The 16,252-nt window shown below is 35.8% G+C and overlaps 2 protein-coding genes and 1 long non-coding RNA gene across 3 annotated transcripts; 2 read left to right on the plus strand and 1 right to left on the minus strand.

The window, feature by feature from the left end:
* Positions 1–526: 526 nt before the first annotated feature.
* On the plus strand, positions 527–2,831 carry LOC139189619 (uncharacterized). The gene is made up of 4 exons (XR_011573434.1): positions 527–735; positions 819–940; positions 1,703–1,761; positions 2,643–2,831. It is a non-coding gene; the product is annotated as an uncharacterized lncRNA (long non-coding RNA).
* Positions 2,832–8,201: 5,370 nt separating this feature from the next.
* LOC103447484 (uncharacterized) lies at positions 8,202–11,538 on the minus strand. The gene is made up of 5 exons (XM_008386678.4): positions 11,084–11,538; positions 10,650–10,946; positions 10,080–10,428; positions 9,004–9,114; positions 8,202–8,690 (listed from the first exon to the last, which is right to left on the minus strand). Exons 1-5 carry the CDS (start codon positions 11,366–11,368, stop codon positions 8,578–8,580), a joined length of 1,155 nt encoding a protein of 384 aa, XP_008384900.2. The 5' UTR covers positions 11,369–11,538; the 3' UTR covers positions 8,202–8,577.
* A 2,988-nt stretch (positions 11,539–14,526) lies between these two features.
* Positions 14,527–16,024, plus strand: LOC139189356 (universal stress protein PHOS34-like). The gene is made up of 4 exons (XM_070808224.1): positions 14,527–14,978; positions 15,123–15,232; positions 15,538–15,656; positions 15,756–16,024. Exons 1-4 carry the CDS (start codon positions 14,801–14,803, stop codon positions 15,835–15,837), a joined length of 489 nt encoding a protein of 162 aa, XP_070664325.1. The 5' UTR covers positions 14,527–14,800; the 3' UTR covers positions 15,838–16,024.
* The last annotated feature ends 228 nt before the right edge of the window (positions 16,025–16,252 follow it).

A 16,252-nucleotide genomic window follows, 5' to 3' on the forward strand; every position in this document is an offset into this window, starting at 1 on the left:
GGGCAACGGTACTTAATGTATTTTGTGTTCGATGCGTTGTCGCTAGGTGGCAGAGTCGTCACATGAGATTCTAGTGCAACTATTGAGAATTAAATTGGATTCGACTTGATAAGGAACCAAGGACGACTTTGGATTGGAAAAAAGAAGGTCCTGAGAATTAAGACAGAGTAAGTGGTAAAAGCTTTGTGAAGGAAATCATTCAGTAGAAAATTATGTGGGAGAAAGAGAATCGGATGAGAGAGATTTACCTGAAGCTATTGTTGGAGTATGGTTGATTTAGTTGGTTGCTGGAATTTCGGGGACGAAATTCTATAAGGAGGGGAGATTGTCACAGCCCGTTCCAAAATATTACATTCGTGGCTGTGAATGGACCAAATTGCCCTTAAGAAATACTAAGTATGTGAAGCTCAAGTTGATAATTATCTAGGTTCCTAAGTTTTGAAAATAAAATGAAATTTAATAAGGATGGAACTTAGATTTTTAGGTTAAAATTTTGTGGTTTAGAGTTGGGGATTGGAAAAGAACCACGTGGGATCCCCATTCCTTATTTCCCTCCCCATTTCCCGTATACTGTCCTTCATACTCTCTCTCTCTTCCTCAGACCTCACTCTCTCTCTCTCACCCTCTCGAACACACGGGCAACCATCAAAACCACCTAAAACTATTACCAACGCCGGATTTAAAACCACCATTGCACTCCTGAGGACTCCACGATCACGTAGGTACCAGTTTAAGGTAAGTTTCACTTCGAAAACCCTAGTTTCTAAAGTTGCCGTGAATGTGTACTGTTCATGAGCTTTGAATTGGTTGATTTTTAGGACAATCCAAGCTCATAGTGAGCTTAGTGAGGTCCCAAGGAAGCTCGGAGTGCTTCGTTGGAAGGATTTGGACGTCGGGATCACGAGGGTTAAGTTTGGCCGGTTTTGCTTGGATTTTTCCGGTGAGATTTAGTTGTTTTTGAAGCTTAAAAGTAGTATATTGTGATTCTACATGTTGAGGGCTTTAAATTGATATATTATACGAAGAAAATGGTTGAGAAACGAAGGAGAACGAATCATTTGAAAATTCCCCAGTTTTCCGGCCACCGGAAAAACCAGTCCGGCGAACCCGCGAGGAAGAAGGTGCGCGTGGGCGCGCGTGGACCCGTGCCTTCCTTGGCGCGTGGGGGCGCGTGCTACAGTAAAAAATTATTTTAAAAATATGTCGACGTCCGTGACGTCGAGTAGATCACTGTGGTATATTCATATACCCAAATTGAGCACCGTATGAGAAAGTTATTAAGGATTGTTGGTTAGGTGTTCGAATAACGTTTTATAGTTTTCGCATTAGGTGAAAATGTGAATTGATGATCCGACCGTTGGATCGTTACCAAACTTTAATACGTTGCAATACGTAATGTTTGAGGATTATTGGAACTTACGGATTGGGAATCCGAGTTACGGATCTTCCGGAATTGGAGTTGTAAGTTCATAAAATAAAATGTTAACCGTCACTTAGTTTTGGAAATTGACGGAGATCCGACCGTTGGATGGTAATGAAATTTTAGGAAGTTATCCTAGAGATATATTGTGGACCTCTGGAAGTTATGGATTTAAAATCTGAGTGGTGGATCTTCCGGATTGAACTACATAGTGACGTATTTTATATAAGTTATATATTCTATCGATATGAATTCTGAGGTTGGAATTGATTATTGTTTTAGGCGCCGATCGTCATGACGCCTTGGCGTATTGTGCTAGGGAGTTGTAGGGTGAACTCCAGGTGAGTGGGCAGTTTTGTTTTCCGTATATATATATATATATATACTTGACGTTTTCCCAGAAATTGAATTAGAATGAAATTATGTTTTAAATGAAAGGTATATCGAATTATATGAAAACGTGAATTGAAAGGTCATGCATAGAAGTATATGAAATATATATGGAAACGTAAATTGAATTGCCATGCATGAAATGATATGAAAAGTATGATTTGAGATATATGATGCATATGAATGAATGGTGCGGCGGACGCACAGGTGAGTATCAGGTGAGTATTTAATTACTGTTATGATGATGTTGATGTATATTGAGCTCAAATCCTGCACCTTGGTTTAGTGCTTATAGTATTCACCGCATCGCACGCTCGCCTTGGATCCAAGTAGATGCTGGTCGCACAGTCCACGCGGAGTGGGTGCGACGGGCCAGTCGAAGAGTGTTAGTGAGATTTCGACTGGTGGGTGACCTTAGATTATGTGCACAGATGATTAATGAGAAAGCACTAGAGCGTAACTTATGTGCAGAAGGCCGTACAGGTCACAGAGGTGACTCCGGCAGAGTGATAGTGATAGATTTTGAGCTCTAGATTCAACCGTACAGGGCTATTAGAGGGCCTCCGGTTGATTTCTTTCTTGCACCTGATATGATTATTGTTGATGCATTCATACTTAACTGTTCAATTTAGACATGGCATGGCATAACTGATATGAAAATGTTGAGTTAATGAAAAGTAAGTATTGAGAATATATATGTATATTTATATTTTACATTTCTGGGAAAGTATACAGGTTTTACGGAGAGGGGTTACAACGTTTTGAGAAATGTTTGGAATTGGAAAAGAATTGTTTTACTGACCCACTCAATTTTGGTTTTGCGCCCCTCCAGGTTCAGGAATCACAAAGGTGTGGTGACTACGAGGAATTCAGCGGGCTTCTGACAGATTGGACAAAATTAGGACTCACCTTCGGGTGTATCAAATTATAAATTGTATAATTAAAGCTTCCGTACTGTGCAAATGGTTACGTCACTCTCACGTGACGGCCAGCATGCCCTCCTTCGGGACGGGGTGTGTCAAAAATAGCCTTAATTCATTTTTTGATAATCTGGGGCTCAAATTTTAGGCCAAAAGGGTTGGAGTAGAAAAGTTATTTATGGGCTAAAACCTAAATTTTCTGGGCTAAATATTTTTAGGTTTTAGGTCAGGGTTGGAGATGGTCTTAGCATGGGTTGGAGAGTGTTGGGGGGGTAAGTTGGGGGGTAATTTAGCTTTTAGCCCAGGGTTGGAGATAGTCTAAAGTTGAGGGGAAAAATTGGTCAATGGTCACAAGTTCAAGGAGGGAATTAATGAATACCTCTTTTTTATATGTGTTGTGTGAAATCTAGTACTACTTTCCTTTATTTGCATTTTTTGTATTCAATTTGACATTAATCTATCTGGATCCCGGCTCTCCAGTATGTAAATCCTAGTAAACTGAATTAAGGACGAGGTCATTGGTTGTAACTTGCAGGTAGATGATGATGAAGCAGATTCGGTCGCTGTCAGGAATGGGAAGCCTGGTGAGGTGTGTTTTATTTCTTAAAGCTCAGAATACAATTTTGGTTACGCATTACTGGTTGGTTTAAACTTTAATCATATATATCTAGTTTTAATTGTTCATAATATGGTTTAGCTACAGTTTTCCGAAGACTGAGAATTCTGATGGCTCTGATGTATTTTGGGATCACTCTGCTACAACAACTGGAAGGAGGGTAAAATAGTAATTTTATATCTTTTGAGAAAATGACAATTATATTCTTATTTTTCCAATTTTACTCTCACTTTTGATACACAATATTTATATAAGATAAAGAGAAATTGTCTCACCATCATTTTTTTCATACAGGTAAGTGAAATTATGATGTTTTTTTGGATAGTTTGAATGAACTAAAGCGGTTGCGCTTCAGGAGAACGTGGGAGGAGATGGACGGTTGAAGAGGCTTTAATTTTGTACCTTTTGACAAAATGACAATCATATCCCTATTTTTCCTATTTTACCCTCATTTTTTAGAAAATGACAATCATATACCTATTTTTTCTATTTTACCCTCACTTTTGGTACACAATATTTACATAAGGAGGATAAAACAGGAATTATCAAGAAAAAAATATGCACTTATTAAGAGAAATTGTATCAACATCATTATTCCATACTCTTTCTAAAATTTTAAAAACTAATCACACTCCTTAATCAATAACAAAAACTAAAATGAAATTGTTCACAGATAAATGAAAGGTTTCACAATTCATTATTATATTATAAAATTATATATAATATCGAGTTTTTTTCTTTGATAAAACCTAACATATGTCGAGTTGTATAAATAATAAATTGAGACAATATTAGTATGATTAGTAGTAAACTTTTACCCGATTTTGAGATCTTAAGAACAAGCAAAGATAGAGTAGTGAGTTTCCTGGAACCTACAAAAAGCTTAGGTTGCACTTTGGATGCATGCAAGCCATGAGCCTTGGTTGTAAAGTCTACCAACACGGTCTTGACATTTGAGGGACAAATTGAAAATGCATGGCTCCTCAGATAAAGATGTCTCCGATGCGGCAAGAATAACTTTTTCAATTGTTATTTTTTGGGGGTCAGGAGGGACAAAAGAGGGATGCTTTCTATCAGTCAAAAGCACATACCGCGCCCCCCCATGCTCCCACGGTCTGCTCCCCGATGAATAGAAAGGGAGGACCGGGGGCCAGGGCAAGTTGGGTTGGGGTATAGAGCCGTAAGCGTGGTGGGGGGGTCTATTTAATATCCTCCCACAGGTCTGCTATAAAGCCTACCTCATCAAGAATGAGAAAGCTGGCCACCATAATCGACTTTTGTTGCCGAATCGAGCTTGTACCAGGCTCTAAAAGAGTCTTCTTCGAGCGAGCAGTCTTTCTCCCAGGGAAATGCTTTTTGTAGATTGAGATGGCTTCTCCTTGCGGCAGAAAGAAAAATAGGATGGCAACCGTCGGTTCAACAAATTATGACCTTAATCGTGCTAAAGGAGAGAGTTCTTACACGCATGGCAGAACTCAACCCACATCCTTTCTGGATGGAGGAGCACAACTGAAACTGCCTTCTTAGAGAAGGTATTTTAACTAAACAAAAAATGGGAGTACAGCCTAGAAACTTTAAGTAGAAAGCTAGCCGAGTTAAATAAAACAGGACAAAAGAAGCTCCTGAAATAGGGTTCATCAAACGAAAGGATTCGTCTAAACATATAGATATAGATTGATACAAAAAAATTCCCTCCAGACAGCTTAACTCCGTCAAGCCTGTAGGATTAGTGAAGAATTATAGTGAGTTGTGGTTGGTTGGTAAAATGAAGGGCAAGATTACAACCAATTCTTTTTGTTATAAAGGGACAAAGAGAAGATGCATTTTAGACTTTTAGGGGGCGTTTGTTTGCCCTCACCAAGTGAGACTGGACTGGATTGGACTAGCTGTTAGTCCAATACCGTGTTTGTTCCATGCTGGGACTAACATTAATGAGACTAAAGGGGACTAGCATGGACAAAACCCTTCACTAAGAGGTCTTAGCGAGACCCCCCAATAACCATGGGACTAGCTAAGACTATCCTCTCTCGTCCTCGTCATGCTCAACGACCATTCCCGATAGACTCCTCGTCATCTCCGGTCACCTAGATCATAATAAAATATTAATAATTTATATATTAAATAATATAATATTAGAATTTGTAAATTATTAAATAATATAATATTAGAATTTGTTATTATCCAGCTTCTTAGTCCAACATTGCACCAAACGCTTCACTAAGTTAGTCCAGCTTAGTCTAGTCTAAACCAGTTCAGCTTAGTCCTTGAAGCTAGTCCAGTCCGAGATAGTCCGACGCAACAAACGCCCCATTAGTCTATTTATACTTATTATTTTATTCTGTGTGTATGAAAAATTTCATTTTAGTTTTTGTTATTGATTAAGGAGTGTGATTAGTTTTTAAATTTTTTAAAAGAGTATGGAATAACGATAATGAGACAATTTCTCTTAATAAGTGCATATTTTTTCTTTATAATGACTGTTTTGTCCTCCGTATGTAAATATTGTGTATCAAAAGTGAGGGTAAAATAGGAAAAATAGGTATATGATTGTCATTTTCTAAAAAAATGAGGGTAAAATAGGGATATGATTGTTAATTTGTCAAAAGGTACAAAATTAAAGCCTCTTCAACCACCTACCTCCTCCCACGTTCTCCTAAATCGCAACCACTTCAGTTCATTTAAACTATCAAAAAAAAAATCATGATTTCACTTACCTGTATGAGAAAATGATGGTGGGACAATTTATCTTTATTTTATGTAAATATTGTGCATCAAAACTAAGGGTAAAATAGGAAAAATAGAGATATGATTGTTATTTTCTCAAAAGATACAAAATTACTATTTTACCCTCCTTATGCAAATATTGTATATCAAAAATGAGGGCAAAATAGGAAAACTAGAGATATGATTGTTATTTTCTCAAAAGATACAAAATTACTATTTTACCCTCCTTATGCAAATATTGTATATCAAAAATGAGGGCAAAATAGGAAAAAATGGTCAAAAAGTTCAAAAGATACAAAATTACTATTTTACCCTCATTATGTAAACATTGTATATCAAAAGTGATGGCAAAATAGAAAAAAAAGGACAAAAATTTGACAATGAGAGTTCTCTTAATAATAATATAGATGTACCTATCTCTCTCTTCCTTCACCCATCCTATCAGATTTCTTTTCTCTCTTTCCCTCCCTCTCCTCTCACTAACAAAAATTACCATTTGCCATACGCAATTTTGCCTGACAAACCAACTTTCGTCGGACAAAGTACGTTTACCCACTCTTGGTCTGCGCGCGAGGAGGGAGGAGAGAGAGACTGGATGATACAAAACAAAAACCAAGAAAATTGGACAGGGAACAAAGGTGGAGACTGTTGAGTGAGGGAGAGGAAAAAAACAAAAAAACAAAAACCCATACATGTGTGAGAGTGAGATAGAGAAACGATGGGATGAGTGAAAGAAAGAGTGCGTGAATCATACGTGGTTGGTATGTGCCTCAACTGTGCTCCCGTGACTTGTTCTGATTCTATGTATTTGATCATTTTGAACTAAAATCAAACTTTTGGGTTACAGACCCACTCATGGTCTGCCTGCGTCAGCGCCATGTTTTATTATTATTTTATTAATGTTTTTTCGTTCTTATTGTTAATAAAAGTTGAGTAAGCGCACGATTTGCGTCTTTTTTTTATTAAATAAAGATTTCGTAGTGATTTGTTTTTAAGAAAAAGTTTGACGAAGTCCATTTAATTAAGGGAACTTTAACGAAAAGCTTCCGGTATTGTTTATTTTAACGAAAAATCATATTTTTACACTAAAAAGTCAATCCTAGTACTATTCACTTTACCCTTTATTTTGTCCTTATCATTAAAACTTAAAATTTTCAAGTCTTTTTCATTAGTTTTCCTTTTAATTAATGCTTAATTAGATTAATAGTACATGTGATGATAGAGTAGTTATAAGATAGTCATGTGGTAAAAAAATTAGAATATAAGCTTCTGTGGTAAAGTTATTAAGATTTAAGCACAAAATTAAAAATTTCATGAATTTTCCGTTAATTGTTAGCATATGAGGCTCACATTTGAGACTTAAAAAATAAAGTTAGCCTACATGTAAGCCCCACGTGCTAACCATTAACGAAAAGTTCTGTTTTAGCCTAATATATGTGGCTCAAGTGCTAATAATTAACGGATAATTGATGGAATTTTTAATTTTGGGTATAAATCCTAAAGATTTCACCGTAGAAGCTTAAATTCTAGTTTTTATTTTATTTTTGCCACATGGGTTATCTTCCAACTACCGTATCACCATAGGGACTAATAATCCAATTAGGCCTTTAATTAAAGCTCTCAAAAAATAAAGCTATTGCTTGACATTTTTTTTCTAGCCAAATGTTACACTTAGGATTGAAGAGCTTTTAAAATGATTGAAATAAGCAATTTTGGTGAAAGTATTTTTGAGTTCCAAAAGCACTTGAAGTGAATTTTGGAAGAAGCACCTATTATTGCTTCTTCGAGTACTTGAGTGTTTTTCTAAGATTTATTAGTATTTTTACTAGTTTTTAGTCATTTTAAAGGCATTTCCAAACAAAAAAAAAAACTACTTTAGGTCCAAATTCTAAACTTTGGAAAGCTTAAATATTCGGCTCCAAAAGTCAGACTTCATTGCATTTGGGTTTTCCTGTTGTTTAATGAATTGGCATGGGAAACAAATGTATTTGTTGTCAACTCTTTCTACAAGAGCTTCCACCTAAAAGCATGAACTAGAAAGAGAGCTCCAAAGGCTATTCAAGGACAAATTAAACGCCTAAATTATGAAGAAACCAATGCTTGAAAAACAAGCAGCAGTTACCCCACATGATGAAAGCAGAATTAGCACTAGGATTTTTAAAATACATCCTTTTACATCACAACTAGGGGTTGGCACAAGTAGTTGCATTACCGGTCAAGAGCTTCCTGCTGTATACATTATTCAAACTTATTGTTTATTCAAAAAATATATATGAAAAAAGGATTATATTCTTAAATCTGTATTTGTTTTTCCTAATCTACCTATCTTAAGATTCCGAACTTCTTCTGTCCGTCATTTTCTTCTTTATTCTTTTCTTGGACTTTTTCTTCCTTTCTAAGAAAAAAAAGCCAAAACACACAACCACATCTGAGAGGGATCGAGAGACTAACAATATCGGCGGTGGTGATGATTATTTAGGCATTGCATGTGATGTGCTAACTGCGCGTCAATATGTCCATTCTTGAGGCAGACCGATCTCCTTAGTGTTCATGTCCGGTACCGTCCGCGAGTGACGTTTATTAGTTGAATGCGCGTTTGCCCTACCACCCTTCAAAGCATCTTTAACAAGCCCAAAAAAAAAAAAAAAAAAAAAAAAAAAAAAAAAAAAAAGAAGAAAAGAATTCAGAGAGTAGCCCAAATTCCATGACCAAACTTAACATGTGTATTATATCGTAATGTTTTGTGCTTGATTATTTGAGATATGTTACGTGCATAATTATTTATTAAATCATCAATTTGAATCTTTTTTAATAATATTTTGTTTAATAAATGATTTAAATTGACAAGATAACATACTATGCAAACTTTAATTCGTGTAAAAATCATTTTCAAGCAAATAGTAATACGAATAGATCTGTGTTGACATATGTACCATTTTGTGTAGAGGTACCAGAAGCATTAGGTCGAGGTAGGTCACCCACTCTGTCAAAGTGAACTTTCAAGGCTTGCACGACCTTTGCGGGTATAAGAACCGGGGGACATCCTATACGTTGACAATGAAAAGAGCCGAAATGTTAGTTTAGAAAGCTTGTGATGGTATTTGGTTCTTCCAATATATCAAACAGTTTTAATTCACAACCTTACAACGATAATTTGATAATATAACATGTTATAGGAAGAATCAATTCAATATAAATATAAAGAATACTTTTTAATTTTTTGAGTGTTCTAATTGATAAGGAGAAGTTGCTGGATTAATTGTTTTCTTTATCTCTTAAGCTTACTTAAGCAATTAACAATAAACCAAAAAGAGAGAGTTTGCCAAAAGACCAAACCCCAATCAATTAGTGGACTTTGACAAAATAAAAAATAAAAAATCAATTAGTGGATCATACATAAAGATTCCCTTTCACACCAGTAACTAGCTAACAACAATTTTGGCCACTGCCCAATTTTTGATTGGGAGCTAAACAGGAACATTCAGAATAAATAACCAGACCGCCTAACTTGAGATCGGGGAATAAAAGGAATACTTAGAACACAGAACCCCCTACTCAATTTGTGATGTTATTTCGCTTTATTAATAAGTGAAATATTTTAAGTTTGACTTTTGTAGATGTCGATTTTAGCATACAAATAAAAAATAATAAAAAATCATGTAACAGTGAAAACTCAAATATAGTTGTATTTAAGAAAGAGGAAAAGAAAAACCTCTTCACAATTTGAGACTAGGGACTAAAAAGAATCTTTAATTAATTTATAATAAGGAAGCCTAATCTAGATTCAAAGTCAAACACAAAAATATGCAACACACATAAGTCCGAATATTATGAATAATATTTCTTATATGGGATATAGGTGATATTCCACTTCTAACCCAACCACGCCAACGACTAGGAAACCACAAAAGTTGCTCCCAAAAAAATCAATCACATTACGCTTAAAACCCTAACACTAGAATGCGACACCAAATTGACAAATTAAAGATTTAACTTATTATATGTATACCTCTTTTCTTGGGTGACTGTGAAGTGCTACCAATAACACAAGGCAAAAATACTCCTGTCCCAGAAGATGACCCAATTTTCGAACATGACCCGCCAAGGAAAACAGCCCTCATACCCGGTCCTGCTTGCTGGTTCAACCATGGGTTTGAACCAGGCAATCCAAACTGTGTTGGAGACTTTGACCTTCCTCCATTAGTAGACCCAATACAAGATCCTCCTTTCTTCAAGTGCTGATAATTATTAGGCTCAAATTGCTCATGGCAAATCTTGGCTTGTCTCCCTCCATTTGCTGATGATCCTTGTTTATTTGAAATGTGCTCTTGGTTTACCTTATAATAAGCCTCAAGTTTCTGTCAAAAGTATGACATATATGAGTCAGATAAATAAATGTAACAACCACAATAGCTTGTGCACAATAGATCGGCAATCGTTACCAGCTAATCATTCTAGAAACTTAATAAACACAATAACAAGTGCATCATACATCTACTTTAGATTGGTACCAGTCAATCAGTCGAGAAACTTATTAACAGTAATAAACACTACCGAAAAATTAGAATTCAGTTCTTACCTGAAAATCTTGGCTTTGACCGCAAGATAGATCTTGCTTTGAGAAAAATCCAACACCTGGGTCTACTTTTGTACTTGGGTCTATTCGCCGAGGATGATTTAACCCTTCGTTGGTTGTTCTTGTATCTAACTTGTCCAACTTTCTCAAAACGTCGGCGTAGGTACAGCTCTTCCTAGCTTTGCCTTTGCCTGGTGTTTCTGGTGGCGTTGGTTCAAGAGATGACCCTTCTGAACTGCCATGGCTGGACCCCAACGGTGACCACACCGAGTACTGTTGCGAACCAACAGAACCCAAAAACTGAAAAAGAAGAAAACTCATATTAATTAACCACAAAATATTATCAACAATTTGTAGACATGTGCTGCATCCAAGCTTGAATTCCCCTCTATCGCTTGTGTATATATATAAGTATTAATTTTTAATTATGGGTTCACCTCTTGGTTTTTCTGAGAGCTAGTAGTATTGATTTTCTCGTGATCATCTTGAAGCATGTAGTGAGTCATCTGGCGTGTCAACTCGGCAATGTAATCGTCGTCCTCATCAGTAGTAGTCTCTGTCGACTGATCAGATGAAACAAGTTCAGAATCCTCAAGTGCTGAAGATGAAGAAGGAGAACTCAAATCTGATGGCCTAATAAACCCTTTGTAATTATAGTTAGCAGCTGCTTCACAAATATCCCAGACCTTGGCATCTGGTTTGGAGCACACAAAATCCATCATGTTAATTATGTACTAATCAACTTTTGTTTTAACTAACTAGCAGTAATGCTAATTAACTTGAACAAAAGATGATGGAGGAGAAGAACTGATCAGGTGGGTTTTATTGGAGAAGAAAGAACAAAGATCAAGGTAATTATATGATCAAAGAGCAGCTCGAGAAAGATAGAGTAGGGGTCAAATTGTTTGCAAGGTGTTTTTAAAGGGAATTTGGGTGGGACCCAGAAGCTAAGTAAGTGGGTCCAGTGTCATACAGTAGCTGGATGACTTGTTTGGTGTGTTGGTGTTGAAATTTAGAAGGGTTAGGGCTCGGTAGTTGGACCGTTTGCCCAGCTGTGCTATGTATGCTCCTTCGATTCGTTAGATATATTTTGCGGTGCCCTATATCTATATCCACCGAACCCACCGTAAACCTAATCTCAATGTACAGTTTATTAAGCTTATCGGAGAAAAAAAAACAATTGATTTTTTAAGCAGAGTAGTGTGCTTCACTCTCTCCAGATAGATAGGCATCATAAATACTAATTAATCAAGAATGCATAAGGGCTTTTAAATAGTTGAGTTTAAGAGATAGGGTGCATTTTTCGAAATTTTCTCGATGTAGTTTATTAGATAAATAAGAAAGAATACTGCTGAAAATCACATAATGGTTCTTGTTACGAAATTTTCACACCTATACTTATTGCACATAACTTTGCAAATAATTTGGCACAATTTTTCTGATACTTCTTTTTAATACGTATTTGTTTACTTATTAAGTTTTTATAAATTTAATAATGATAATGTATTGTTGTTGTTTATACCATACTTAGGGCATCCGTATTTAGACCTCGTATAAATACTCGGAGGACTCAAATGTAATTATGTAATAAGTGAAGGGCAATTATGTAATAAGTGATGAACCCTTATTCTATAAAAGGACTCCTCACCCTCACATTTGAGAGAGGCCAATTCTTAGGCCTTGAGGATCCTCACACTCTCTCCCTCATAATCCTCTTAGAAATACAATATCAGTGTGGACATAGCCCAAACTTTGGGGTGAACCACGATACATCTTGTGTTATTTACATTTATTGCAGATTCACGGTCGGATTTACGTTGTTCCAAGACCTCCGATTTTGTGCATCAACAGTTGTCAATGTTCTTATTCAGTAAACTGTTTCTTGACAATTCTTTCTTCAAGTGATGATAACTGGGAAACAAATTCTTATTCTATTTCTTTTATTAACGTTGTTAGAAATGGTTAGGGTTGGTCTTTCATTACTACCAATATATATGGTTGGGGGTTGATGTTGCTTCAGTGTTGACTATTCATATTATTTAACGAGCGCAACATTCTTTTCATTTGTTTTTCCTCTGTTTTATCCTGACTTCTGTTCTGTTGCTTGCCATACACACGACAAGTACGGTTCAACAATTGCATGTAATAGGTAAGGTATAGCGACTTTTGGGGCAGCTCGACCTTTTGATTTATGAATTGCCCACTTCTGCTGCACTACATGAATCAGTACTTTCTAGTCTTCATAATTGGCGATTATTCGACAATCCATTAGGTCACGGTTCCCACTACTTTAACTTTGGATGTAATATCATATCAAGTAAAGAGTCCATTTCATTGGAGCAGATATATATATATATATATAAGAGAAAATTAGATCCCCATATCAAAACGCCCCTATGTAAGATTAAGTAGATCTAGCTACCAAGTTGCCTTGCCCAACCCAATAACTTTCATAGTTGGGCTCTCTCATGTCAAAGCCTAAAGTTTTTAATGCCATTGGTGTCACCATTAAACCATTGGAGTTTCTACAGCGAAAGGTATTAGTAAGGGGTTTGTGTGCATGATTGTGCATGACATACTAATAGTGTAGTGTATGAACAATGTATAGCCATTATGTTGATAATATATAGATATTATGTAATCATTATATTATGGGGATACATTGTCAATACGGATCATGCACAACTAAGAGAATTTCTCTAGGTGAGAGGTGTGTAAGGGCCGTTTAATCAAATCGGACGCAAAAATATAAATCATTCATTTACCATATATTACTAAAAATGCGGAGAACTCAAGAACCCAAATATTCTAATTTCTATTCCTTTTAAGTAAACATGCCCTAATACTATGCTTATTGTGAATGCCAATTTTGAGTTGGTAATAACATTTAGCCTATGTTCGGGTGAAAATTTTTCAAGTTTCAAGAGATTGAGCACAAGTTAAAAACAAAATGTTATATGAAGGCGGTTAGAAAAGCCTTTCTCGTGAGCATTGCAAAAGTAAGCAAAAGAGATTTTGCAAATCACTTCATTTGGAATGAGGTATTTACAAATCTCTCACGTCTTTGTAATAATTATGATTTCTTTTTATTTAACATTTGTTGTTAATTCCTTACTAACCAAACCTCAATCCTTTCGAACTTAAAATTCCTCACCTTATACACATAGTATTCACTTTATTTCAAAGTGACATGGTTTTAAAGTAGTTGATTAATCAAAAGTATAAAAATACCAAGAAAAGTTTTACAAAAAAACAAGGTGCCTGCTTGGTTTCAAAGTTTCAAACCTTCCGGGAGATTCTTCTCGTTTACCTTCAGTCCCCCCACGAATTGTAATATACTCGCAGTTTCTTCAGCTAGTGGACTGCTTGCTGAGATGTCTTGTTCAATATTCAATGAAAAGTCAGCTCTCTTAATCATTATCGTTAAGGAATACACATATACCTTACATAATGCAAGTTGCCAAGTTGGACCCGCCAACAAACAGTCCTCAATACATAGAATAGCGGATCATTATTTGAAAAATTTATCCTGAAAAAATGTTTTTGACTGGGATCATTATATTGTCACGATTTAATATGTACAGACGACGAGTTATGATTCACGTCAAAAATATGTCATAATATAATATTAAGAAAACGATGAATTTATACCTTAATATAGAGTACTATGTTCTATAACACACGAGCTCTAATATCATGTGTCGGGGTGTGGCCAAATAGAGATTAAGATAATTGTTTTGTCCTTGTTCTCTCAAGGAAAAATGAACCAAATCGAGCCACATTCCCAAAATGTAGAAATGAACCAAACCAAGCCACAATTCCCATTCGATGCGCAAATTAATCACAACTCTATTTACTAAGTGGTAAGCAATCAAACCACATAGTTTTTAACTTTTTACACATGCTCAATCAAAAAAAAAAAAAAAAAACTTCTACACATGTGGAATGTGACATGGATTACAGATATACATCAAAATATCAGGCTCTGTTGACTTTGTATGCAAAGCCTAGCTACCAAAAGTTCAACGCTCAGATCTAACTACTAGTTTTTTTCTACTGTATAGCTCAGTACTGCCATTAAGTTGTTCAATTTCAAGGCTCTCAAGCATTTGTTCTGTAATTCACTCTAATTGGTTTTGGTGTATTTCGATACCATGACGAGGGATAGGAAAATCGGGGTGGCCGTAGATTTCTCAAAAGGATGCAAGGTTGCTCTAAAATGGGCCATGGATAATCTGATCCATGAAAAGGGTGACACCTTGTATGTCATCCATATCAAGCCCTCTCAGGGCGATGAGAGTCGCAGCACTCTTTGGTCTTCAACCGGATCACGTACTGTACTTTAATTTTCATGATCTTATTGCTTCTTCAAAATTTCATCCTATTTATTCATCAAGTTTTATTGTATATATCGTATTTTCTGTCTGATGATTTTGATTTTTTTTGAGCTTGTGATTTGGATGTTTAATTATGCAGCTCTGATTCCATTCACGGAGTTCCGTGAAAAATTGGTGATGGAGAAGTATGACGTCAAGGTTGATGCAGAGGTCTTGGATTTGCTTGACACAGTGTCTAGGCAGAAACATGTATGTGTAGTTTTTGTATTCATCCCCACTTTATGTAATTTGTAGGTTCAGAAATGTTTTTTTGCCCATGAACTTGATGAACTATCAATTATGCTAATTAATTCTTGTTTAAATTTGTGATTCGACAATATATTTATTTGTCTGAAAGTATAAATTTGAAACGTGATTAGACATCAAATACATTTTGTTGTTAGACTGTTAATTTGTTATCAAACCTAAAAACCAAAATTCAATTAATCAGTGATATTGCTTGATGGTTTGACATGATATAAACTGTCTGACAAGAACATTTTCGATGGTTATAGGCGACGGTGGTGGCAAAGCTCTACTGGGGAGATGCAAGAGAAAAACTTTGCGGAGCAGCTGAAGAACTAAAACTCGACTGCTTGGTCCTTGGCAGCAGGGGCCTTGGTTCCATTCAAAGGTAAATAAAAGAAGAACCCAAACTTAATACATCAAACACTTGTGCTACATATTACAATTCACAGTATAATTCTTGGATATTTTGTTGAATAAATTTTAGGGTGCTGCTGGGAAGTGTGTCCAGCTACGTTATGGCAAATGCAATCTGCCCTGTTACCATTGTCAAGGATCATAGTGCTTGATTAAGAATGTGTACCTCTAAAACGAGCTTGATGAGGGAGATAAATGGATGTTGTACTGCTTGTTGCTAAATGTTAATGATCTTGAATTATGTGCCTCCCAATTTGCATGTATCCAATAATTTAATCTTTGTTTGTATGAAACTACTCTTGTTGTATCAGTTTGAATAATGAACTTGAATTATGTGCCTCCCAATTTGCATTTTCTTTTAGTTGAATTGATAAAAAATCTTCTTGATATCTGTACAAGTTCAAAATTCTAAAATTCTAAAATTCTAAAAACCTAATATTCCTTTTTCTCCCAACTTTTTTTTCCTCCAACTATGTGGCACTCAATATTGCACACTACCTTAGGATTGAAAACCAAAAAATCATATCGTTAAACCTCGTGTGATGGCGTCATTTTACTTAGAGAAAC

Source organism: Malus domestica, chromosome 11, assembly GCF_042453785.1.
Source record: "Malus domestica chromosome 11, GDT2T_hap1".
Taxonomy (NCBI): domain Eukaryota; kingdom Viridiplantae; phylum Streptophyta; class Magnoliopsida; order Rosales; family Rosaceae; genus Malus; species Malus domestica.